General features: G+C 33.5%; 1 protein-coding gene across 3 annotated transcripts in view; it reads left to right on the top strand.

Annotated features, from left to right (window-relative positions):
- The window catches only part of Papolg (poly(A) polymerase gamma), a 34,488-nt gene extending 7,752 nt beyond the window's left edge, over positions 1 to 26,736 (top strand). Inside the window, exons 4-22 of one of the 3 annotated variants that reach the window (XM_047523113.1) lie at positions 1,106 to 1,187; positions 1,424 to 1,533; positions 2,377 to 2,430; positions 4,437 to 4,548; positions 6,734 to 6,823; positions 10,831 to 10,969; positions 12,417 to 12,489; positions 13,384 to 13,504; positions 13,806 to 13,890; positions 14,308 to 14,361; positions 16,534 to 16,653; positions 17,045 to 17,154; positions 18,873 to 18,994; positions 19,231 to 19,403; positions 19,795 to 19,883; positions 19,962 to 20,182; positions 20,662 to 20,727; positions 21,042 to 21,098; positions 23,833 to 26,736. In XM_047523113.1, coding sequence (XP_047379069.1) covers positions 1,106 to 1,187; positions 1,424 to 1,533; positions 2,377 to 2,430; positions 4,437 to 4,548; positions 6,734 to 6,823; positions 10,831 to 10,969; positions 12,417 to 12,489; positions 13,384 to 13,504; positions 13,806 to 13,890; positions 14,308 to 14,361; positions 16,534 to 16,653; positions 17,045 to 17,154; positions 18,873 to 18,994; positions 19,231 to 19,403; positions 19,795 to 19,883; positions 19,962 to 20,182; positions 20,662 to 20,727; positions 21,042 to 21,098; positions 23,833 to 23,931 — 1,977 coding nt within the window. In that variant the 3' untranslated portion in view covers positions 23,932 to 26,736. Of the gene's footprint in view, positions 1 to 1,105; positions 1,188 to 1,423; positions 1,534 to 2,376; positions 2,431 to 4,436; positions 4,549 to 6,733; positions 6,824 to 10,830; positions 10,970 to 12,416; positions 12,490 to 13,383; positions 13,505 to 13,805; positions 13,891 to 14,307; positions 14,362 to 16,533; positions 16,654 to 17,044; positions 17,155 to 18,872; positions 18,995 to 19,230; positions 19,404 to 19,794; positions 19,884 to 19,961; positions 20,183 to 20,661; positions 20,728 to 21,041; positions 21,099 to 23,832 lie in introns of those variants that run through there. The other 2 variants (XM_047523114.1, XR_007104729.1) reach the window with 2 other exon arrangements.
- The last annotated feature ends 452 nt before the right edge of the window (positions 26,737 to 27,188 follow it).

Raw genomic sequence — 27,188 nt, 5'->3', positions numbered from 1 at the left:
TTTTGAAAAAAATATTGAAGATACTCAGAGAGGATGGGCAAGCATTTGAGGCAGGGGCGACGGCAGATGCAGGGAAAAGGAGATTGGGTTATGAAGTAATTTGGCAGTTGGAACTTCAGAAAGGAAAGAGCCCAAGAATCTTTATTTCAAGTCCAAGAATATTGCACTGTAAAGTTCTGAGCAAAAGTAGTATGTAATGGAATAATTTAGGAATGTCAGTGAATTTTATACAACAGAATAAGAGAAAGATTAAGGGCAAGATTATAGCCTAGGATAACTATTAAATAGCCTCAAGTTCGGGGAGGAGTAGTTGATCAGAAGGGAAGCAACAAATTTAAGAGCTATAAACTTAAGAATTAGCCAAAATAATAAGTTTGGGCAGTAAGAATAATGAGAACAGAAATGGAGAAATCAAGAGGGATATTGGTTTTTATAATAGAATATTTTGCTTGTTTGAGGATGGATATTCAAGTGGATCAGGATGCCTGAAAATATCTGATAGGCAGCTCTGGAGGGTGAACAGTAACTTTTTAATTATGGTACAATCATAGAACTATTAATTGAAGTTGTTAGATTAGCTCTCATAAAGATATCATGTCAAGAATGACCTCACTTTCCTGAGAAAGCTTGCAGAACTAGAGTCAAGAAATTAAACATATTAAGGGGAAATGGGATAGACTGAGAGTATCATGTTATAAACAACTGAAAGCTCATTAATTTGGTAGTTAAGAGTTCCCTGTTGACTGTTGAAAATGATGAATCCAAAGATAGGGATTTGGAGGGGTCAGGTAGAGTCAAATGATTAGAAAAAAAACTTATTTTTAAGATAAAGATGTAGAGATGTGGGCATGTGTAGTGAACCTGAATGTTTTGTCCTCCCTTTGGATATATCTTTTTATTTCATGTCACAACCAAAAGATCCCTGAAGTACCTTAACAGATCTCATCTTAACCAAAGTTGACAAATGTACTGTGTAAAGGTAGTAAGCATTTAGTTACTTTTTAAAAAATTTTTGGTTTTAGTTATACATGACAGTAGAATGTATAGACACTTTTTATACATATAACTTGAATTATTGAATATCTTTTGTATAATTTTATTTTAGAATCTCCCACCTTCTGTTGTGGCTACTGTTGGAGGTAAAATTTTCACATTTGGATCCTATAGGCTTGGAGTACACACCAAAGGTAACTGATTTTGGTTATGTTCTAGTGATAAGAACTTTGAATAAATGCTTATTTGTTGTTCTCAGTTAGAAAATGTAAAAGAAAAATTCCCATTATCACTACTCAAAACTAATCTTTTTTAACATTTTTCTTATACACATCTTCCTTACTTTGTTCTGTATATATGTTTGCATGAACTTTAATGAAAATGTAATACTTAGTATGCTTTTCTTCATAAGAAATATTTTGATTTGTAGGAGCTGACATTGATGCACTTTGTGTAGCTCCCAGACACGTGGAAAGATCTGATTTTTTTCAGTCTTTTTTTGAAAAATTGAAACATCAAGATGGAATTAGAAACTTAAGAGTAAGTATCCTCTGGCATTTGATATTTTGAAATTAATGACCTAATTATCCTAGGTCTTAGGATTATTGAAATGCCTCATAAAAAGTTGCTATGTTTTATTAAACTAACACATAAAGATTAAGAACATAAGCTTTATAATTATACAAACCTGGGTTTGCATCTAGAATATCACTTTTTAGCTCTTCTTAGACCTTAGTTGTTACCTATTCTCTCTGAGCCTCAGTTTTCTCATCTATATTTTATCTTTATTTTAAAGATATGGTGATAACATTTTTATAAGGTTTTTTTTTTAAGGATTGATGAGATAATTTACATAAACTACTCTAGTATCAGATAAATGGTTGATACATTATCAAATTGTGTGTGCTATTGTGTGTAAGGTTTAGTTAATAACTGTATAATGTATATATCTAGCTATTTATTCAACAAATAAAATTTTAATACCAATAATTTTTATTTACTGGCCTTATTCCTACAAATGCAATTTTTTTATTAGTCAAGAGTTCTGATTATTTTAAAACTTCTAACACTAATGCTCTTTTTAAATAATCAGTTTTCAATTTAGACCCAAGAAATAGTATGTATCCTAATGACAACAGTCTGCTTTCCAACTTCTGACAAATATTTTTAGAAGGATAAGTTTAATATCTACTGTCATAAGCATTTTGTTTATCTTAAGTAACACAGGTCACAAAGTAGAAGTCCTTAACCTGAATGTAAGATGAAGAACATTTTTCAGTTGAGTTAAAATACAAATTAGAAGCAAAGACATTTACATTATTGGCACTTAAGAAGGATAGAGAGGATTAACTTGTGTGTTATAATTGTTTTCCTCTTTTGTAGGCTGTAGAAGATGCTTTTGTACCTGTTATAAAATTTGAATTTGATGGTATTGAAGTAAGTGTTTAGTATTTTTCTGACTTGATAATGGAACTGTTTAACCAATATGATTTTTTTTTGTTTGAAAACATTTTTGTTGTTTGTTTTGTTTATAATCAGACTTAACATAGGCACATATTTTTATCCCCTTAATACAGGGGAATGATACCCAGGGCTGCTATATTATTGAACTACATCTCCAGCCCTTTTTATTTTTTATTTTGAGACAGAGTCTCACTGAGTTGCCCAGGCTGACCTCAAACTTATGATCCTCCTACCTCAGCTTCCCAAATAGCTGGTATTCCAAGACATGTGCCTGAGATGCATCCATGTAGGCACATATCTTAAAGAATTAAGTAGTAGTCTTTAAATTGCCCCTCGCCTTCCTCTCATTTCTTTTAGCATCTCACCATGGAAAATGAACAAACCTCTCTCTCTATCCCCATGATTTTTATATATACTTTTCTTTTTCTCATAATCTCATAATCTAAAATAATTGTATTATTATAATTTTAGTTGGAGCAATAATCTCTTTATTATGATCTTACAAGCAGTATTCAGAGCTGAGCACTAAGCGTACTAGATTACCATTCTTTGCTGTGTGATATTTTGTTTTCTTAGAAGTAAATTATTATTTGGGTTTTTATGTTTGTGAATAGTTTAAACCCAGTCTTCCCTAAGTTGTCTGAATCTCCTTTAAATAAGTTTAGATTCACCAGATATTATGTCATTATCATCTTGAAAAAAACTGAGTCTTTTCCCCTCTTGCAATCTAAGCTGATTGTTTTTTGTGACTAGTGTATAGCTGTCATCCTGGTATCTTCCTTTGCCAATATCTTGTAATTTCCTTTTGCTTCTCTAGAATTTTTTTCTTTCTTTTTTACTCTGATTTTAATGGAGCGCATCCACTAACTTACTGAAAAAGGACATTTTTCGATATGTTGCATGTTTAAAAGATGTCTTCGTTCCATTCTTAAACTAAATTGATAATTTGGCTGATTATAGTATTCTAGGTAGGAAATGATTTTTCTCAGAAATTTGAAGGCTTTTCTTCATTGTCTTCTAACTTCCATACTGCATTGAAAAGTGTGTTACCATTTTGATTCCTCATTCTTTGAATATGCCAATTTTGTCTCTTTGGAAGTTTGTTGGTTTTTTTTTTTTTTTTTTTTTGGTTTTTTGGTTTTTTGGTTTTGTCTTCATAGTTGTAAAATTCATGGTGATGTACTTAAGCTAGTGCCATTTCAGCCAGTGTGCTAGTAGGCAGTCATCCTCTTTCAGTTTGGACGTTTCATCCTTTAGTTCTTGGAACTTTTATTGAATTCTATGACATTTCCTGCTTTTGTACCCCCAACCCCCACTACTTAAATGCTTATTTTGGTTCTCCAGAGCAGCCTGCTTTAATCACATCTTCTTAATTTTATTCTGCTTTTTTGGTGTTTTTTCGTCTTTTAAGCTTGCTTTTCTTTTTCATTTCTATTGTCCTATTTTTAATTTCTAGGAATAATTTTTATTTTCTAATTGTTCCTTTTTATTTATGATGTATTTATAGTTGTCTGTCCTTAGTTCCCAAATGTGTTTTATATCTGCTTTGCTAGGTCTTCTGGAACTGTTACTACTTGTTCATCTGCTTTCTAGCTTTCATAGCTCTTGCTGTCTCTATCTCTCTGTCCTAGTGGATTATGCCTTCAAATTCAAATTAAACCAAACAAAATTTCTGATATTTTGATTGGGTTTCAAGAAGGAGTGCGGGGTCTTCCATCTTTATTTAGAAATCCAATCAAAAGATTTTTATTTTTTTTAAACGCTTTGCATATTTGCTAAATGTCACAATATTTACCATAACTAGAAATTTTAATTACTGTAAAACTTCACTCAAGTGAGATTACCTGCATATGCCTTTTGAAGTTTTGATAGAACTTCCCAATTAATAATTAGAACTTAAATTTTTGAGGTGGGGTGGGGGAGGATGGACTGGAAGGAGAAAAAGTAATATTTTTTCTCTTTTTTACCTCTTTCCAAAGATTGATCTAGTCTTTGCAAGACTGGCAATACAAACCATATCAGATAATTTAGATCTAAGAGACGACTCTCGCCTGAGAAGCCTTGATATAAGGTGTATTCGCAGCTTAAATGGTAAGCTTCTAAAAATAAATCTCAGATACTGCTTGAAAACAAATAGAGCTCTTTTTGTAGAAGTATTAATGAACTCTTTTAGGGATTGGACTCACTCTGTTACAAGTCAAGTTGGCTGGGGATGTAGCTCAGTGGTAGAGCATGTGCTTAGCATGTGAAAGACCCTGGGTTCAATCCCCAGTATACTCACATATCAGATGATGTAATTTTCTTTACGTAGATAATGTACAGATAATATGACCATACTTAAGCATCCTAAAAACCACATATTTAATTTGAAAGGTTGTTTATGTTTTGAGTTTATGGTTCACAAACTTGCTCTCAGGACTTCTAAACTCTTAAGAAGATTTATAGAAAACTACAAAGTGCTTTTGTTTATGTGGATTATATAGGTCAGTATTTACCATATTAGAAATAAAACCGAATTTTAAAAGTAATTATTAGTTCATAGAAATAACAGTAATAAATCTATTGCTAGTTAAGGAAATAAATTTTGTGTATAAAAAAAGACTTAAATTTTTGCAAATCTAAATATTTGACTTAATAAAAGATAGCTAAGTTATTCTATCTGCTTCTGTAGTCAACCTCTTATAATATTTTGCTTTCGATAAAATACAAGAAGAAAATCTGGCCTTTCACTATAAAGTTGAAAAGGGGTGAATGTTTTAAACCTTTTCAGATAATTGTAGTTTTTCTTCTTTGATACTATACCAAAACATGACCAGTGACAATTTTTTTCTTCTTAACAGCTTTTTTGAGATATAATTACATACCATAAACTTTATCCTTTCCAAATGTACAGTTCTATAGTCTTTTAGTGTATTAACAGAGTTGTACACCATGATCCAATTTTAGAACATTTCATCATTCTCAAAAGATCCCTCATACCCATTTGCCATCATTTTCCCTTCTAACCCCTCCCATCTCAGGCAACCACTAATCCTCTGTCTCTATAATTTGCCTTTTCTGACAGTTCTTATAATTGAATCATGTAATATGTGATCCTTTGTCTCTGACTTGTTTTCACTTAGCATGTTCGTGAATTTCATCCATATTTGTAGTTTGTTCCTTTTTTTATTGCTGAATTTTTTAAAAACTGATTGTTTCTAAAAGGTTAATTAGAATATGGAATCTAAAACCATACCAATTGAAATTTTATACTATCATATTAAAATTTGCTGTATTTTCCTTTGAATGGATCTTTTCCTCATGCATGATTTTATACTATATCTTGCCTTAGTCATTTGGAAAATACTGGTTCAGAGTTATTTATATCTTCCAAATGTTAATACATTTCAGTTTAAAATATTTTCTAAATTGCATTCATTATTATCACCAACAGTTTTTTAAGAAGTCTGCCAGGGTCACAGTAGCAGATATACATTATCCAAAATTCTAATTTATATTTTTTTATTGGCAATAAATTGTGTCATTTGGTTTCCTTGAAGTGAGGAGCTTACTTAGGTCATTTTTAAATACCTGACTGTAAATAACCACAGTTTATCTGTCAATCATACCTTCAAGTAAAATTGATGTTCCTTGGGGAAAAAAAACAGGTAGTTCAGCCTACAGCTCATACTATCATAGTTATTTATCCTTTTATTTAACCATGTGTGTTAGTAAATCATGTATTGTATATACTTTGTTGCCACTGCCCCATTCCCTGCTAAAGTACAAACAGGGATGCTTTTGTACCAACAGTGCAAATGTTAACATAGTGAATAGGACAAAGAATGCCTTGGTATTATAAAAATGGGTTTGACCTCACACATTCTAAAGCGTCCAAAGTCTATACTTTGAGAACTATTAGTTTTAAGTATCTTGTTTTATTTGCTAAACTTATAGATAGAATGTAACAATAAATCATACTATTTGTGAATAAGGTTTGTGTTGAAGCAAAAACAGTTACACAACTTGCATGCATTTAACAAAGTCAAATGTGGAAAAAAACTAAAAAGATACTTAGAACCATCTCTTTTAATACTGGATTTCATTTCCCATACACTTTTAATTCTTCAAAAGCAAAGTACTTTCTTATATGTGAATGCTAAATTTCAAATACATGTAGAAAATGAACCCTGACATATACCTTTCATATTGTTAGCATTTGAGAGTCTGGAGGTTAGGAGGGCATTTTAATTGAGTTTTGTTGCACAGTGGAAAATGAATATTTTTTGTTTTTCAGGATGTAGAGTTACTGATGAAATTTTGCATTTAGTGCCAAATAAAGAAACTTTTAGACTCACCCTAAGAGCAGTCAAATTATGGGCAAAACGTAAGTATCCAAGTCTTTCATGTTTGCATTATAAAATTCCAGTTTTCTGTTGCTAGTGATAGAAGCACACATGGAAATTCTGAGCCTGTTGATAACTATTAAGGATTGAGGGCCAGTAGATTTAGAAATAGTTATTTTTCAAGTATAGTGATTAAGGTATTGTGATATGTGACTCTCCTTCCACCTTCGTACGGTGGAAGGAAAATCAAAAGCTCCCTATAACCTTCCATCTTAGATTTCACCCAGGCGCTCAGAACTTGAAAGACCCTTGGTGCTGGCATAGGACATTCTGTATTATTTGTAACTTCAGTTATATGTCTCTTAACCATGGTGATACATTCTGAGAAATGCATTGTTAGATGATTTCATTGTTGTATGAAAATCATGGAATGTACTTACATAAACCTACTATACACCTAGGTTATACAGCTATTGCTTCTTGGTTGCAAACATAAGCAGCATATCACTGTACTGAATATCATAGGCAGTTGTAACACAACATAAGTATTCATATATCTAAAAATATATAAACATAGAAAATAGAATATAATTCAAAAGATAAAAAAATTGGTATATCTGAATAAGCCACTTACCATTAATGGAACTTTCAGGAATAGAAGTTGCTCATAGTTGGTCAGTGAGCAGTGAGTGAATATAAAAATCTCTTTTATTGCTGTATACTACTATAGACTAAACAGTGTATGCTTAAGGCTGCACTAAATTTATAAACAAGTTTTTTTCTTTCTTCAGTTATAAATTAATCTTAGCTTACTGTGATTTTTTGCTTTAACAAACTTTCCAATTTTTTTTTTTTTTTAACTTTTGGTCTCTTATAATATCTTTAGCTTAGAACACAGACCATAGTAGTACATGCCTGTAGTCCCATCTACTTGGAAGATTAATGCAGGAGGATGACTTGAGCACAGAAGTTCAAGGCCAGCCTCGGCAAATATAGCAAGACCCTGTCACTTAAAAGAAAACAGAAATATACATATTGTACAGCTTTACAAAGAAAAATAATTGTGGGGGAGGTTCCTGGGGATTGAACCCACACTGAGCCACATCCCCAGGCCTAGACCTTCTTAAGATAGGGTTGCTGAGGCTGGCCTCAAACTTGTGATCTACCTGCCTCAGCCTCCCAAGTCACTGAGAATGATGGGTGTGTGTCACTACACCTAGCCAAAAATATTTTTTCCTTATATCCTTATTATATAAGCTTTTTAAAATTTAAAATGTATGCTTTTTTTTTTTTTTTTTTTTTGCTTTAACACTTTTTTAAGTAATTAAGACACAGGAGGCCTACATAGGATCAGGATCATCAATGTCTTCTGCCAGGTGCCATGGTGCACACCTATAATCCCAGCAGCTTGGGAGTCTGAGGCAGGAGGATCATGAGTTCAAAGCCAGCCTCAGCAAAAGTGAGGCACTAAGCAACTCAGTGAGTCCCTGTCTCTAAATAGAATATAAAATTTGACTGGGGATGTGGCTCAGTAATTGAGTACTCCTGAGTTTAATCCCCAAAACCAAAAAAAAAAAATTACTGTTTTCCATCTTCACATCTTGTTCCCTTGGAAGGGCCTCACAGCCAGTATGCATGAGCTGTAATCACCTGTAATAACAGTACCTTTTTCTGGAATACCTCCCTCAGGACCTGCTCAGACTTTTCTTGGGGAGGTATTACTCTTTTTGGAAATATATCCATATGCTTGTTTGTTTCATGTTTTTATCATTGATTTGCTTATAAGTAGATAATGTACCATGAGTATTCCTTCCCATTCCTTCCCATTAATGAAAAAAATTTGAGTGTTATGGGTCCACGTTTTCAGTTCTTTGTTTGTTTTGTTTTTTTCAGTAGTGGAGATTGAACTCAAAGCTTCCCACATGCCAAACAAGTGCTGTATCACTGAACTATATCCCCATTCCTTGTTTTTCAGACTTTTTAAGGAGCTTATTAAGGTCTGCAAAAGCTTCTGCTAAACCCTTTAATGTGAATTTTCTTGATGGTGGTGGTTCCTTTTCCTTCTGCAGTTTTGTTTCTTTTTTCTTGCTTCTTCTTCAGCTATGTATTCACGAGGCAGTGGGAGTTTATTGCCTCCATTGTAGTCTTGTGGGAATGCCATCATATGTGGTCTGTCATTGACTGAAACATTGTTTGTTATGCAGCTCATGACTGTACATTTAAAAAGATCTGCACTTCTGGCACCAGATTTTACATAGTCTGAAACAGCACTCTCCAATAAAACTTTGTGCAATTATGGAAATCTTTTTTATTGTGTTGTCACGTAACCTTATGACTGCTGAGCACTTGAAATGTGCAACCAGAGAACTGAACTTTAAATTTGTATTTCATTTCAGTAAATTTAAAGCTAAATAGTTCCCAAGGGAAGTGAAAACATGTGCACACAAAATCTCATATGAAAATGTTTGTAGCACAATTATTGATAATAGCCCAAAAGTGAAAATCGTATGTCCACAAATTGATGAATGAATAAACAAAAGGTGATAAATCCACACTGACATTTTTTAAGCTCTTTTTTTTAAATTTTTTTTTTTTAGTTGTTAATGGACTGGACCTTTATTTTATTTATTTATTTGTATGTGGTGCTGAGGATCAAACTCAGGGCCTCATACATGCCAGGCAGGCACTGTGCCACTGAGTCACAACCCCAGCCTATCCACACTGGCATATTTTTTAGCCACAGAAAGAAATACAGTACTGATACATGTTACAATATATATGAAGCTTAAAACCATTTTAAGTGAAAGAAGTTGATCATAAAAGACCAGATAGTGTATGATTCCATTTATATGAAATGACCTTAATAGGTAAATCTGTGGAGACCTAAAGTGTATTAATATTAATGGCTACCTACTTCTGGGGGAATTAAGGGGAAGAGGAGAAGTGTCACTATTAAAGGTTTGTATTTGGGGTGATGAAAATGTTTAGAAGAGACTGTTGGTGGTTGCAAAACTGAATTGTTTTAAATGGATGAATCTTATGGTATGTGAATTATATCGCTAAAACTGTTAACCAAAAAACAGAAAAAAAATAGCCATGTGCAGCTTGTGGCTACCATATTGAACAGTGCACTTTGTCCTCAGGTTCCAGTATGTTATGCAGTGAAGAAATAAGATGAACAGTTTGCTGTGTGTGTTACTGAATTTGAACCCATGGCCTTGCACATGCTAGACAAGTGCTTTACCACTGAGCTATATCCCCAACCTTTTTATTTTCATGTTGAGGCGGGGTCTTACTAAGTTGCCCAGATTGGCCTTAAACTTGCTATCTTTCTCCCTCAGCCTCCCCAGTAACAACAATTTGTCTTTCCTTACAAATTAAATACCATGTTTTATCAATTCTTAGATGCATATTTTTTACATTTAACATGTCCAAAATTGGCATTTTGTAGTTGATTTCCCCCCCCTTTCTTAGTGGGACACAAAATAATGTTATGTAATTGAGAGCATCTTAGGTTTGGTGAAACAAGGTAATAATAATATTTTATAGGTTGCTGTAAGAAACAATTTTATGAAAAATGAGTGTATCAATGGTATATTGTACTTTATGGAGAGGTACCAGATTCTGTGAGACACTAAAGTTAGTTGCCAACTTTACACTTGATTTTAAAATACTACCCATGAGTACGATTATTTTTGAAATGTTCATTCTTCCCCATTTATAGACCCTCTAGATGCCTTTACTGATTCCTTTTTTCTCTAAACTCCAAATATTAAAAGATGAGAAATTTGAATGTAATAACAGTAGAGCCCAGCTATACAGTTGGAACTGAGACAGGGAACTGAGGTGTCTGTATTAGAAGGCAAAATAGAGGTAGTAAGAGGAGCAGCTTACAGTTGACTGTGGGCCTAGCATGAAGCATTGCTTATCAATTTTAATGTGTCAATAGGGGGAAAGTTTTAAACACGTCTTAAGAATGAAGTTATCCTATTGAATGTCAAGGATAGTAGATCTAAACAATAATTAACAAATATATTTAATTTTCTAGGACGTGGTATTTATTCCAACATGCTGGGATTTCTTGGTGGTGTCTCCTGGGCAATGCTAGTTGCAAGAACTTGCCAATTATATCCAAATGCTGCAGCTTCTACCTTAGTTCATAAGTTTTTTTTAGTTTTTTCCAAGTGGTAAGTATTCATATATGTATTTTGTTATTTACTAACTTCTGTCTATATGTAATTTTATTTAGAAATTTAAGATCTGTACATGAACTTTTTCTGTTGTTTTATATTCCTTAAATTAAAAATTTTGAAACATCAAATTCGTGGGGGGCGATGGTGGGACATCCATATAGCACTTTTCTTTTTTCTTTAACTTTTAAAATCGACTCCTAAAAATTGTACATATTTATAGGGTACCATGATGTGATACATGTATACATTGCATACTATTCAAATAGGGTAAATGTATCTACTCAAACTTTTTTTTGAGTGAAAATATTCAAATTATTTTTTATCTTTCTTGAAGTATATAATACAATGAGTATTATCTATAGTATGTGTAATAGAATACTAGAATGTGCTTCTCTTACGTAACTGTAACTTAGTACCCATTGACCAGCATTTCCCTAACCCTCTATCTGACCTATTCTTTCCAACCTCTGATAACCTCTAATCTACTTTTAACTTCTCTATCAACTTCTGTGAGGTCAGTGTTTTTTAGATTCTACATATGAATGAAATGATGCAGCATTGGTCTTTCTGTGCCTGACTTATTTTACTTTACATAATGACCTCCATTTCCATTCATGTTGTCACAAGTGACTGGATTTCACCTTGTGTGTGTGTGTGTGTGTGTGTGTGTGTGTGAGAGAGAGAGAGAGAGAGACAGACAGACAGACAGACACTGGGGTTTCCACCCAGGGCCTCAAGCATGCTAGCCAAGCACTTTACCACTGAGCTATATCTCCAGCCCCCTTTGTTTTTTTCTTGAGACCAGGTCATAGCAAATTTCCCAGGCCGGCCTTACACTTATGATCCTCCTGCCTCAGCCTCCAGAGTTGCTGGGATTATAGGCATGCCCTACCACACCCAACTCATTTCTTTTTTTGTGAACAAATACACCATGGCACAACAATTGTAAATGTGGATTTTTAGCTTGCAAGAATAGTTACAATAGATTTAACTCTGCACATTACGAACTATGCAGAGGTGATTTAAATTCTTCTCATCTGTAAAATGGAGATGATAATCATAACTACCACATTGATTTGTTAGTATTTTCAGTAAATGTTAGTTGTTGCTGTTATTAAATTACCAAAATTAAATCCATGAAAGTAAATGAGAAGAAATGGAAAGATTCAGGTATCAGTTATAACTAATAAGCAATGATTTGCCCTTTTAAAAAACAATGCCTAAAAATAGTTTTCCTGTGTATATTTTTCCCTTGCCTCTTTGCTTTTCTTTTCTTTTCTTTGCTTTCCTTTCTTTTCCTTTCCCTCTCTTTCCCTCTCTCCAGTTACCCAAAACATGTACTGTGTGAAGGTTGTAACGGTCTAATTATTTTAGTTTTTAATATTTCATACAGGATCTGAAGTGAGATTCTATATAAGTTAATTTGCTTCATTCACATTAGGGAATGGCCAAATCCTGTGCTGTTGAAGCAACCAGAAGAAAGCAATTTGAATTTACCTGTCTGGGATCCTCGGGTATGTAATCTGTTATGGAATTTCATTAAACCTTTTAGGGAAAGAACATTTCTCTAAATTATAGTCTAAAGATAATGCACCTCGTTTCCATTTATCTCCCTTCTGTATAGCTATGCTCCTTTCCTTCCCTTTGCTGTGTTTTTTGGTGCAGATGATTTGGATCTCTAATGCTGATCCAAATGTTATGTCATTAAAAAATTGCCTACGTAAGACTAGATGAGAGGGTATATCAACCACAGTGTCATAATCCATTGTGAAAAATTATCTCTCAAGTAGTTACTAATAATAAAGTACTGAAGTATATAAAAAGTTACCTTGCAGTACAATTTAAAACAAATTCCTGTTTCCAAGATGGCATAATTCTTATGTACCTTGCATTTAAATTGGCTTTTAGGGCTAGGGAGATAGCTCAGTTGGTAGAGTACTTGCCTTGCAAGCACAAGGCCCTGGGTTCAATCCCTGGTACCACCAAAAAAATAAAAATAAATAAATAAATTGGCTTTTAGCTTGAGTGCTCCTTCCTCTCTTAACCAAAGAGAAGTCATCCATTTAGTGGGCACAGAAAAAGGATTGAGAACCTTTGGACCAGATAATACTTTTTATGATTATGATACTCTATTATCCTTGGTTCTGAATGACTATTATTTGTAAGATGCACCATCAGTGTAACAGTTTTTCTGAAGAAAAATAAACTGCAAAGGTTCCTTTGACTTTGATTACTAGACAAATCTAACCTCAGAAAGAAATGTAGTTGGGGAGGGGAAATATGCTTCTTAGAATTGGGGGAAATTTAGTATTAAATTTATATTTCATATTCTTCAGACTTTTGGGGAAATGAAGTGAGGACAACTGAAATAGGAGAATAGATCAATTATTCTGCTTCTAATTTCACAGGTAAATCCATCAGATAGGTATCATCTCATGCCCATAATCACCCCTGCCTACCCACAACAGAATTCTACGTATAATGTGTCCACATCAACTCGAACAGTAATGGTAGAAGAATTTAAACAAGGTAAACATATTGACCCTGTTACCCTTTTCATATTCCCACAAGATTGGTTGACAATTTTATTCTCTATTGCAGCTATGAATTGGTGATTAGAATTATATAACACTCTTTCTAAAACTTCTTTTAAAAATCTTCCAAAAAGTAACCAAAAATTGAGCTAGTCCAGTTCTAGTTTAACTTAATTTTTGTATTCTGAGAAACAACATAATGTATTTACATTTTGTAACAAAAGAATTTGTTGGGAGTAGAATGATACAAGAAAACAGTCTCTTTCTCCTTCCTTCCCTCCCTCCCCTCTCTGTAGGTCTTGCAGTTACAGATGAAATTCTTCAAGGAAAATCAGATTGGTCCAAATTACTTGAACCACCAAATTTCTTTCAAAAGTATAGGTATTTGAAAATTTTGCATTTTGTGTGTGTGTGTGTGTGTGTGTGTGTGCAATCCAAAAGAATGTTAACTTCAAAGTTAATGTGCGATGTGTCAATAAATGGTAGATGATAGCTGTTTTTTAGATTTCTTAAGCAAGGTAGAGAATAAGTCAATAAAAATTCTTGGTCTTAATAGAATTCCTTTATTCCAGTAGTAACTACTAATCCAGTATTAGTGATTTTTAAGTGAATTTTTTTTTTAATTATAGGGCCTAGAATTAATTTTATGAAAATAAGAGCATACTTTAATTTTATAAACTGTGTACTTGTATTGCTCTTTTGTTCTTTGGGAAGGAGAATAGAAAGGTAATGATGGAAAAGCAGACCCTAATAATGTTTCTGTCTTGTTTTTCTGGTTGTTGCTGAAAAATTCTTCAGACATTATATAGTATTAACTGCCAGTGCATCAACAGAAGAAAACCATCTAGAGTGGTAAGACTTATATTCAACTTCTCTACCTGCTGTGTAATGAAATTGATATATGTATATGGTGCTTTACCAGTTATGAAATACTTTCTTCTTTGATTTCCAAAATTAATTTCTCCTTTTTTCTCCCTCTAACTCCCAATCCCACTCACCATCCCCCAGTACTAGGAATCAAACCCAGGGCACCATACCACTGAGCTGTATCCCTGGCCCTTTTTATTTTTTATTTTGAGACTGGGTCTCACTAAGTTGCCAAGGCTGACCTTGAACTTGGCAGTATTCCTGCCTTAGCTTCCCAAGTACCTGGGATTTTTGTAGTTATTACATCTTATTGGTGGCTGATGTACATGACCATAGAGCATCAGTGATTAAGAAATGCCACTGAGTTAATGTTTGAGAATTAGAAGTGATATAAGATAAGAATATATGTATAGATTGTGCTCCTTGCTTCTGAGAGTCAGATTTGAGCCAAAGTTTTTAGGTGGTTTGAATGATTCTTAGTTTCCTATCCTTGCCATCAATATTTCCTCCATCCAGACATCCAAAGATATGTTATCTTTTTAAATTTAGGAGATGATGGCATGGAAGATCTCAGAATGTATGTTTCTGTCAAAAGAAAAGAGATATGGAGCATATAATCTTTCTGGTGCATCTAAATTCATGCCCTCAGCCTAGCTTCATCAGGCAGAACTATTGGGCCACCAGAAATAGTTGAACTTTCCTCACGTCTGAAAAGCAAAATATAGTACAGGTCTTATTGTTGCTTCAAGAGTTCAGTCTTATTTCATTGGTAATTAAAGGGACCCTGAAAATATTTGGAGCCTCTTTCAGTCATTTTCAAAGTATTTTTCTAGATCAGGGGATTAGAAATTATAGCCTATGCCAAAGTCAGCCTGCCACCTATTCATTAAGTTTCATTGGAGATAGCAAGTGCTTGTTCACTTATATATTGTCTGTGGCTGTTTCCATACTTGATAACAAAGTTGAATAGTTGCAACAGAGACTGTATGACTCCCAAAGCCTAAATTATATACTGTCTAGCCCTTCACTGAAAAGGTTTGCCAACCTTTCAGATAACACTAGACCAACTCAGATTTTTGTGTATCTTCTGTTGAAGCATGCACAATTATAATGTGCAAGGTGTTGTAGATATTTGAAAAAAAGCTTAAATGCTCTTATAATTCTAATTTATAAGGTCACTAATAAATTAATATTGCTGGAACTAATCACATTATTATTTCTTTTTTTTTTTTAAGTTGTAGAAGGACTCAATACCTTTATTTTATTATTTATTTTTATATGGTGCTGAGGATCAAACCCAGTGCCTCACCTGTGCTAGGCAAGTGCTCTATCATTGAGCTACAACTCCAGCCCCCTAAGTCATATTCCTTAAGCGAGATAGAAAATGGAGAAATTTGATGAAATGTTATATATTTTTCTGACATCTGATTTGAATTTAGTGACTTCTTTTTAAAATGCAAGTTCTAGTATTAATTTTGTGAAAATTGGAACATGTTTTTATGTTTATACATTATGGGTCTGAATTTTTTTTTTTTTTTTTTTTGGTGGGGGGGTGACTGTACCAGGGATTGAACTCGGGGGCACTTGACCACTGAGCCACTCCCCAGCCCAATTTTGTATTTTATTTAGAGACAGGGTCTCACTGAGTTGCTTAGCGCCTCGCTCTTGCTGAGGCTTGCTTTGAACTCGTGATCCTCCTGCATCAGCCTCCCAAGCTGCTGGGATTACAGGCGTGTGCTACTGTGCCTGCTATATTAGCATTTCTGTTCACATTATTTAAATATATCTTGGCCTTTTGAGTTTAGACATGAGATTGAAAGTGGAAACATATTAAGGACCACCTTAACCAAGAGTTTTTGTTCATACTCCAATCGGGACTATTTTATAGTCTTATCCAAGGTAGGGAATTTTAGATTCAGGAATGCATTAAGTTGATCAATTTTTTTTTTTTTTAGGCAAATTTTTTTGAAAGATAAAACACACAAGAACTCATTAAATTTGTCATTCATCTGAATGGTAGTTTAAAGAGTCCCTACTATGTTAAACTAAAGTTTTCAAATGGACATGTAAGGCTCTATAGCTAATATACTGTTTGATTTACATAAGTACGGTTTCCAAATTTGATATAGACCTAAGAAAAAATCTTATCTATTTTAGGGTTGGATTAGTAGAATCTAAAATTCGTGTTCTTGTTGGAAACTTGGAACGGAATGAATTTATTACTCTTGCCCATGTGAATCCCCAGTCATTCCCAGGAAATAAAGAACATCATAAAGAGTAAGTTGTTTCTTAATATTACATTTCTTAATGTCATTTTGAATATGCATGCAGATCAGTTCTAAGATTGTCATATAACAGGCATTGATGGGGAGGTGAAACATGTGACTGAGTATGAGTGACCATGGATTAAAAATAAGTATATACTACTGTGATAGCCCATAGACTTCAACATCAAAGTATATTGAGCATCTTCATTTTCAAAGTGACGTAATCATTTTCAGAACAACACAGGACAGCTTCACCAGTGTTTTGGATGTCAGTTTTAAGAACTTAGTCAACCCACTGAAATCTCTCTTTATGAAATACATAGAGATTAAGTTTTAATTCCAAATAGCTTCTGTAAAATTGTTATAAAAATTAATGGAAATTCTTAAATTTTACTTTATAGCAACAATTACGTATCAATGTGGTTCCTCGGGATAATTTTTCGGAGAGTAGAAAATGCAGAAAGTGTTAACATAGACTTGACATATGATATACAGTCATTTACTGATACAGGTAAGACTTTGTCATCACAGATCTGTGATTTTCAACCTTGGCTGTGACTCAGTATCATCTGAACAGGGTCTACTGCCTGTAATTTTTTAAGTTCCACGGTTGCTTAAATTAAATGGTACGTTCATATTGTGGAAATCTATGTTATTATTTAAGAAGGTTAGACATAATGAAGCAATTTTAAGACATTAAGGAGTGAAGGGGGTTGCAGAACAGTGTGTACAGTGTGCTGCATTTGCATAAATAAATAAAAAAAATAAGTGCATGTTTGCTTACAAATCCATAAAATATTTTTGGAAGGATACTTAGAAAAAAAAAGAAGAAGAAGAAGAAGTTGTCAAAGATTGTTGCTTCTAGGTTGGAGAACCAGTGTGTCTAGGGGACAGGGATAAATCTCAGAGTACTCTTAAATTCTTTGAGCATTAAACCATGTACATTTATTATCATCTATTTTAAAACAAAAAAGAAAGAAACCTAAACTCCACAGATGGTTCTTTGTGTGCATAGCCAGGATTTGTAACCATAGTCATAAAGATGACTTGATTTGTATGTCTTTTAGATGAAGTATCAGACTCGCTGAATGTATTTCAAGATCAGTGAAAAAAAATGTCTTTTGTATCTAGCCCCCAACCACACCACTTTGGAATATCTTAATATATTTGTTATAAATTTGAGTTTAATCTAGAAGGGTATACATGTTATTATTCTTGACTCTCCTGGTTTTCTGAATTCTTTTGAACTAGCCCTATCATTTATCATGATAATGTAGATTCCTATACTTCACTTAGAACCACCAAGTCACACTCTCTGGAGATGGAACCAGAAAATCTGCAGTTTGAATAAGTTCTCTGATAATTACTTTATAAACAGTTGGAAGTGAAATAACCACTGAACTTAAAACAGATATAAATTATTCCATTCTAAATAGGGTCAATTTTTTCAAAAAGGAGAAAGATGGGAAGCTCTGTTTATAATAGATTTACAAAATGCTCCTTTCCTGAAGTGGAAACTTAAAGACCCAAGATTAAATAATTTACTACATTTTACAGTAGTGGCTCTGCAAAACAAGCCTCCCATCCCTTTCTTTGCTGGGTTTATAATTTAATTGGCTATTCACAATTAAAATACATTAAGTGATTTGTGTGATCATTCATATAACTGATTCTCTTAAAAGGTGTGAATAGCAGTACAATGGAAACCTGAGCAGTATGTATTCTGGTCCTGTCAGGGTGTTCAGAGTTGTTGAACCTAATTTCCCCACCTGTACAGTAAGGATGCACTTGTAGATAGTTCCTGAAGTCTGATGTTTTGTGATTAATACGGGTTACAATAATAAAAGAAACTTTATGGAAGAGGGAGAACTTGAATTGCATCTTGGATACTGGTATAAGAATTAGTTTAGACTTGAGCAACTAATTATGCAGAGATTGCCTTTTGGGAAAATAGCAAAAAGTAATATTTGGAAAAAGTCTTTTTTCCATTTATTTTATTAATGAGGTTCGATTATGAAAAAGTCTGAGAAGATAGACTTGTGGAAACTAGTCAATTCTTGAAAAGGATTGTGGAACAATGCAAATGTTTTAGAAATATTTGTAAGAGGTGTCTACATCTATGCATTTGTGTTGGGAAAATATTGAAGATATATGCATTTGGGGGGAAAAAAAGAACAGCTCCTGTTCAGAAAGAAGTTTCCATTTAATGTGTTTTTAACATTGTTACAGTGTACAGACAGGCAAACAATATAAATATGCTAAAGGAGGGAATGAAAATTGAAGCAACTCATGTAAAGAAAAAACAACTTCATCACTATCTTCCAGCAGAGATTCTTCAAAAGAAGAAAAAGGTGAGTCTAATCTCAGTTCTCCAGTGTGAGTTCATTCAGTCAAATACATGATTGTGAAACCAAATGTGAATTTTTATATCTCCCATACTGATTAAGAGGAGATTGATATAGACAATTCAGTCAAGGATTAAAATCCTTACCTTCAGTAATCATAAAAGATGATTTGCTTTTAAATTAAAACCAGCCTTATATTCTCTTTTGTTTTTTGAAATCCTAATAGTTTTCCTCTGTTTCAGCAAAGCCTCTCTGATGTCAGTCGGTGTTCAGGTGGACTTCAGTCCAAAAGATCATCTCTGGATAGTAGTTGTCTGGATAGTTCCAGAGACACTGATAATGGAACACCTTTTAATTCCCCAGTGTCTACAAACAAAACTTCCAAACCTGAAAGTCCTGCAGGAGAAGCAGAAAGGTCTGTATATCAAAATTGTCCTTTCAGTCTTCTGCTTATTTGAGGATAATGTGAACTTTTCAATACCTTTGCTAAATATCTTTTTAAATCATTAAAAAGATTTTTATTTTTTTAGATAGTAGTCAGTTTCTTGTTTAGAAATATTTGACAGTTTGTGGTAGTGCTATGAGATATGATGTATAAGCTTTAGGAACATGTGGGAATTATTAAGTACACAGAATTATACAAGTTTTCTGCTTAGATTTTTCTGTTAATTCTCACTGAACCCTTTGCCTTTTCCTTCAGTGAAATTTTAAAGTAGAAGTACTTGAAGGAATTCTGTTAAAATTAGAGTTTGAAAAATAAGCAATATTTAAATAATTTAATGATTATAATTTAACACTTTTATTAGAAATAGTGCTGAACCTGCTGCTGTAATTATGGAAAAACCACTGAGTGTCCCACCAGCTCAAGGATTGTCTATTCCAGTCATCGGTGCAAGTAGGTATCTAAACCTGTGTTATGAATGATTCTACTACATAGGTATTTAATTATTAAAGTTGTTTTTCTCCCTTTCAGAGGTTGACTCTACAGTGAAGGCTGTATCACCCCCAGCTGTGTGCACTATTCCTACTGTAGTAGGGCGAAATGTTATTCCTAGAATCACAACACCCCACAACCCTGCCCAGGGACAACCGCATCTAAATGGATTGTCAAATATATCCAAGAATGTTACACCCAAAAGATCTCATTCCCCATCTGTAGATGGGACTTCTAAAAGGTTGAAAGACATAGAGAAGGTAAAGTTACAACTTGAGTGGTGATTTAGTATGTTTTATTAAAGTTAGGATGATGCTAAAGAAACCCATAGTTTTCCATAGCCATATTAGTTTTCAATTAGGAGTTGACAGTTTGGAAAGAATAGTTCAGACCCTAACAGAACATTACTTGATCATCCTAAGTACAAATTACTTATGTATCTAAATCTATCCTTGACTTCCACAAGTCATTATTGGTAATTAGATTATATTTCTTGTGTTCTGTTGATATTCTCTGCTTCCAGTAGGTGGTGATAAAGCTATATTTATTGACTTAACTAAAAAGGTCACTAAAGCTGTAAAAATGAAGAGTGGCCATTGAATTCAGTCTAATTTAAATTCTCTTCCCTCACCACCCTGTTTTGATGATAACCTAATCATTAATTATTTACTGTTTATGTGGATTTATATGGTTTTTGCAGGTATGTAATAGCAACTCATTTTTCATGTTTATATTTTAGTTTATTCGACTTGAATCAGCATTTAAGGACTCCCATGCTGCTGAAGAGAGAAAAAGAAAATCAGTGGTAAATATAATAGTAATATGCTTCAGAATGTTTACTTTTAAAGAGCAGTGTATCAGGAAAAGTCCTATATTAGTAGGTCAGGTTAGATTTGTCAGGTTTTAGTTACATTTTGTAAGTGTTTTAGTTGTAGGTGGACCCAATAGCTTTATTTTATTTTTATGTGGTGCTAAGGATTGAACCTAGTGCTTCACACATGGTAGGCAAGTGCTCTCCCACTGAGCTATGATCACAGCCCCTTATATTTTATTTCAAGAGTAGGAGTAAGTGTTGCAAATGGCAAAGTTTTCACTTGTATATAATTCTTCTGTTTTTAGGATGCCATTGGAGGAGAATCTATGCCTATTCCAACTATTGATACGTCACGCAAAAAGGTAATAGATAGTCTTATTCATAGATAAAAATTCATAGATAATCTACATATACAAAAAAAGCTTATTAAGAACCTAGCACTGAACTGGGTTCAGTAGCACAGTAGCTCACTGATTGAATACTTGGCCTAGTACATGTGAGGCCTTGGGTTTGATCCTCAGCACCACATAAAAATAAATAAAATAAAGGTATTGTGTTTTTCTACACCTAAAAAATATATCTAAAAAAAAAAAAAAAAAAAAAGAACCTAGCATTGGAGAGACCTAGCGCATGGTAGCGCACACCTGTAATCCCAGCAGCTCAGGAGGCTGAGCAGGAAGATCACAAATTCAAGGCCAGCCTCAGCAACTAAGTGAGACCCTGTCTCAAAATAAAATCTAAAAAGGGGCTTGGGGATATAGCTCAGTGGTTAAACGGCCCTGGGTTTATTCAATCCCTGATGCAAAAAAAAAAAAAGAACCAACACTGGAAAAAGGTAAGATTTTGTTCTCAAAGACCAGCTGTCTAGTTAGGGTTAAAGATAGAGATAGTAAACCAAGTATATAGTCCTGACTGTACATAACTCAGAAACTGAGAAAAGAGGGAGTAATTTAAAAAGACTTTATGATATTAATGTTAAGATTTTAGATTTTGTTCATCCTTTGTTTCTTATTTATCTTTAAAGATACAGGACTGATGAGTGTAGCTCAGCGGTAGAGCACTTACCTAGCATGTGTGAGACCCTGAGTTTGATAACCAGCACAAACAACAAAAAAAAGGGTGCTCATCATAGGTATTACCAACATCTGAGAGTGTAGTTTTCATTTGTACCACTGCATAGTTTTAAAATTACGTTTGATAATTAGAAACTATGTATTAATATTTTGGAGGAATCAAATGTAGCAATATATGTGGTAAGTACCTTTAAGTAGAGCATGAGCTAAAGAGCCACTGAATTTTAACTTAAAAGTTCAATCTTTGAAGAGTTACCATTGAAACAAATAATATGTAGTTAATTATGGTAAGCTAACAAACAGGTGCTCAAAAAACAGTCTTGTGTAAATCACAGAAAACCTTTGTCTGAGAATTTACAGTGAACAAAATAGTTTATCTTTACCCCCCCATTAAATAATAAAGTACTTCTCATTGCAATCAACTGTAACTTGTGATGTTTCCCAGAATGTATTAGCCATTAGAAAGTAAAATGATATCCTCACAGGCTATTAGTTGTAGGCTTTGTTAGCACAAGTCAGAGTTATGGGTGTATAATTATTAAGTGTGATTATGGAAGAAAAAAATTGAGATGGCTGTTAAAATATTAAAGAATGAAATAATGTGTTTGGAGTTTTTAATATTTCAAATTTAAAGGATAAGTGGGTAAATCAGACAAATGTGGCAGTTTTAATAATTAATGCCTGAAGTTTGATTATGGCATCTGAGTCTTCATTGCCCTATCCTCTACTTTTATCTTTGTCTTAAGTTTTCATAATTTTTTTTTTTTTTTTTTTTTTTTTGGTACTGGGGATCGAACTCAGGGCCTTGCACTTGCGAGACAAGCACTCTACCAGCTGAGCTATCTCCCCAGCCCCATAATTTTTTGATAGAAGTGAAAATACAAAGAAATTTGTCTAGCCAGTGTACCACAAGAGAATTTCTTAACAAGAAACTATTTCTTTTTTTTTAAATATATATTTTTTATATATTTTTAATACATACTTTTTTTTAAGTTGTAGATGAACACAATACCTTTATTTTATTTATTTATTTTTATGTGGTGCTGAGGATGGAACTCAGTGCCTCACACGTGCTAGGCAAGTGCTCTACCACTGAACTACAACCCCAGCCCCTATGATACTATATCCATCACACAGGTCTGTATTTTTAGAAGTCTTTCTTTGCTTCTCAGTTCCTTACATTGTGCCTTCATCATATAATATTCTTTAGCATCTTCAGAATTCCTCACAAAGATGTCCCTGAATTTCACTGTCATTAGTTACATACCCAGGTTAAAAACAAGTTTTCCTGAAAAATTATGTATCTCATAGTTGGGAGATTCATGAATATATTATAGAAACTGGTGGAGGGATATGACTGAGATTCAGATTTTCCTCCACAACATTCATTTTTCACTTCACATCCCAAGAGTTTCCTGTTTAGTCACAGTGAGTGTACTTCCTATTTCTAGTATCATAGTATCATTGCCTAACTTTAAGGACTAGGTCCTTTTTTTTTTTTTTTTTTTGCCATGCTGGAGATTGAACCCAGGGCCTTGTGCATGCAAGGCAAGCACTCTACCAACTGAGCTGTATCCCCAGCCCAAGGACTAGGTTTTTTTGGGGGGTCATAGATGAATGGACACGATACTTTCATTTTATTTATTTGTATGCGGTGCTTAAGATCTCTGCATTTCTCAGTCCAGGAAAAGCAATTGATATAACAGAGTCCTCTTCTATAACTTCTCACCCTCATGCCACTTCTGTCCTTTCCCCTTGTCCCTCTACTTTTCAGTTCTGTGAGTTTTTTTTTAAAAACTTCCAAAAGCAAGAAATGCCTAGCAACAAAAAATACTGGAAGGAAATATTCAACACACTCCTAAGTAATTAGGAGCTTAAGGAATTTGGAGAGAAACAGTTTTGTGACTGATAAATTAGTTGGACCTTTTATTTTATACTTATAATATATATATATAATGCTTTATTTATTTATATATAAGTAAATATGTGCTTTTCCTTTTTTGTTTCTATATCTTTCTAATAGAGACTACCAAGTAAAGAACTACCAGATTCATCATCTCCAGTTCCAGCAAATAACATCCGTGTCATCAAAAATTCCATTCGACTGACCCTTAATCGGTAAAAGCTGTGCCTCCTCACTTAAGTGAGCATGCAATCACATAGTGGCATAGATGCAGCCACTCTTTTCAAAATAGAAGTGGCTGTCATACGTAAAATAGTTGAAAGTTACAGTCATCAGCCTAACAACCTTGAAGTGGTTTTTGAACTCTCACACTGACCTGCAGATGCTGTAGCATTCTCTCACTGATTGCTACATACACTCCTCTGAGGATCACCTGCTATCAAATTGTCATCTACAGTATTATGGCTTCGCATTTGGAGGTTTTACTGCCTTAACTTTTAATGTTTGTTTCTCTTGTTATGGGAACCAGTTCTTGGCCACTTGGACACTGATAATACAAGTGCTGAACACTTTCTTTTTCCTTTTTTTTTTTTTAAAGTCTTATGTTTTAATCATTGTATAGAACTGAAAAAGTTGAAAAAAAATTTTGTTTTGTAATTTTCCAAATGTTAATGCATTTATTTTAGTATTGAAGCCAGTTTGTGAAACCTGAGATGAATGAATGTGAGATCTTTTCTGCTTCCTTCATTTGTGTAGATGTATTGTCTGTTCTGTTGATTTAAATTATTTTTTTCCAGATGGCACATGGAATATTTAAACTTTTATTTTTTGTGTGTGCCTTTCTGTCCTAATGTTGCATAGTTACCAGGGAGGATTAGTCCAGTGATTACATAAGAGTTGGGCACCATAAATTCTCTGTATTTTGCCTCCCATGGAGGCCTTTGAATGCATCTTTATTAAAAATCAAAATATAACCAGGATACTGAAAGTCAGTATATGAATGGTGAAATTGTTACATATCCTACTATCTCATGCCATTCTTGTTAGTTGACCAGTATTTTTTACTAAGGATCAACTCATTTCACCATCAACAAGATACCTTCACATATGGCAAACTTGTATTTTTGAAGTGTAAAATTAACTCAGCATGATAATCCCTTGACCATAATTTACCCCACAACTTCAAAGTTTCTTCATGGACTAGGCATGCAGAAATAAGCAGTGGATTTTATTGAACTCTAAAGGCATTTTTGAATGACATTGTTAACAACCATTTAATTGGCTCAGGACCTTTGTAATTTTTATTTAACTATATGAGTTGTCTTTTTTTACACTGCTTTTTTCAATGCACTTCTTAATATTTTTAAGTTTCATGAATGCATGCTCAGTTTATTAAAATCCATAACCATGTAATTCTTGTAATATGTTGATTCAGTGTTTTGTAAATGAAGTCGTATGTATTTTCAGAGTATTTTTGTATGTACTGTAAGATACCATCTTTTCAAAGAGAAACCTTTAAAACCTTTACTGTCTCTCTTTAGTCTAATTTTTTAAATATGAATTATGCTTGAATTATTATATTTAAAATGAAAATGTATAGATTGCACAGCCAGGAATGCCAGTGTATGTTACAGTTCTTCAGCTTTCACTCCACATTCAGTGGGCTAGTAGGAAAAACAGAATGGTACATTGAATAGTGAAGAAGTATACCTGGTTGTATATTTTATAGGATTCATGGGATGCCATCTAGTCAGTGGAGAAATAGCAGTCCATTTTCACTTGCAAGCCCTTTATTTTGAGTTTAAATTCTTGAATTCAGATTGTCAGAGAGCAGTATCTTCCATCTCCCACTCCTGTTCCCCAACCCCTAGGTCTCTGAAATACAAATTCTAGTGTTTAGCTTGTACAAAGAAAAATGTGGCAAACTTCTTAGAAGGAAAAAATAATTGTTCCATTATTAACTTTTTACCTAGCAGCAAAAGATGAGAATGAAATCCCATAACCAAGGTGTAGCTTCCATGGCAAAGTCATTCTCTTAACTGACCCTTTTCCTGTATTCAAATATTTTGGATTTGTTTTACAATACTCGTATTTGAGCAAAAGTGAATGATTATGAAAGAATTGAATAACTGTCACTTGACTTCAAACTTTGAAAATTCTTTGGTAAGGGATTTAATTAAATTTTATATACTTGAAGTGTCTGTGTGTTTCTGTATTTCCCCTCCCCTGCTTTTAAATCAGCCTTTAACATTTCTTTAAGAATTCCTTATATATCCATGTTTACCCTGTTATAGAAACATTCTTTGTAGTGGCCAGTGGAGTTTTTCTTTAACAAGAAACAACAAATCTGACCCAATGTCATAATATAGTCATTTCTCTTAGATTAAAGATTCATTCAGCATGATGTTAAGCTATGGTCAATGGTTGAATGTTAGAATCCTCAAGTATAGCATTCTTCAACTTGTTGGGTAATGGAGGCTAATTAGATGCTTTTGAGATGGTGGGTTTGCTCAGAAGTGAAGTGTTTCTCATCCTAACAAGTAGGAAGAACTCAGTACATTTCATGACCATGGTAGAAGCCTCGATTGTACTGGTTCCAGGGTAGTAAAAGGAGACAGTGTGATCTGGGATTGTACATTATGTTCAGGGGCACTACATGTATCCATTTTCAAGTGAAACTACACCTAGAAATACATTTCATAAAGTCACATAACCTGTTCTTCAGTATATAGACACATGTTCATTTTCATGCAGTATTAGATTTTAATCATTTTTCAGTGACTAGCTCTGGAGAGTAGTATATATCAAAGGAAAATAGATAATGCTTAAACCTTAGGAACTTAATTTGAGGTAGAAAGTAACTGGCTTAAAACCTTGTAAAATTCGGGCAAGAGAATGAATTTTCAAAGTTTATTGGTGCTTAAAATAAGATGAACTTTATCTTAAGGCAGTGTTAAGTGCTTATTTTATACTGTAGTAGAAAATTAAAAAAAAAAAAATAGGCTAAACTTATTTTCCACTATTGTCCCACAGTTGTGAAATGAGAATTCCTAACTTGGGGATCATGAATCCTTTGTATATAAGAAGTTTTTGTTTATATGCATTTTGGGGGATGGGGTCATAGCTTTCTCATCAGTTTCTCAAAGTGATTCATGACTCCCAAGAGGGGAAGGAGGTAGCAACCACTAGGATTGAATGAGCCTAGAATATTTCAAATTTCCTCTATTTGATTTTGCTACAGTGTATTTCTGAAAATGTACTGTGGCTCTTAACTAGTAAAGGGTTGGTAGAGGATCTGGAACACTGCATTTTAAGGTTCTTTATATAATTCAGATGAAACATACTAGCATTTAGAAAAATGTTTATCAGATTATCATATGCCATTTTAAATTCATTAACAGGGTCAAACTTTAGTTCAACAAATTTCATCTAAGATCCATCAGTAAAACAGCTTAGAATGATCATTATGAATTATA

The sequence above is a fragment of the Sciurus carolinensis genome, chromosome 13 (genome assembly GCF_902686445.1).
Source record: "Sciurus carolinensis chromosome 13, mSciCar1.2, whole genome shotgun sequence".
Classification (NCBI taxonomy): Eukaryota; Metazoa; Chordata; class Mammalia; order Rodentia; family Sciuridae; genus Sciurus; species Sciurus carolinensis.
This window is presented reverse-complemented; position numbering and strand designations above follow the sequence as displayed.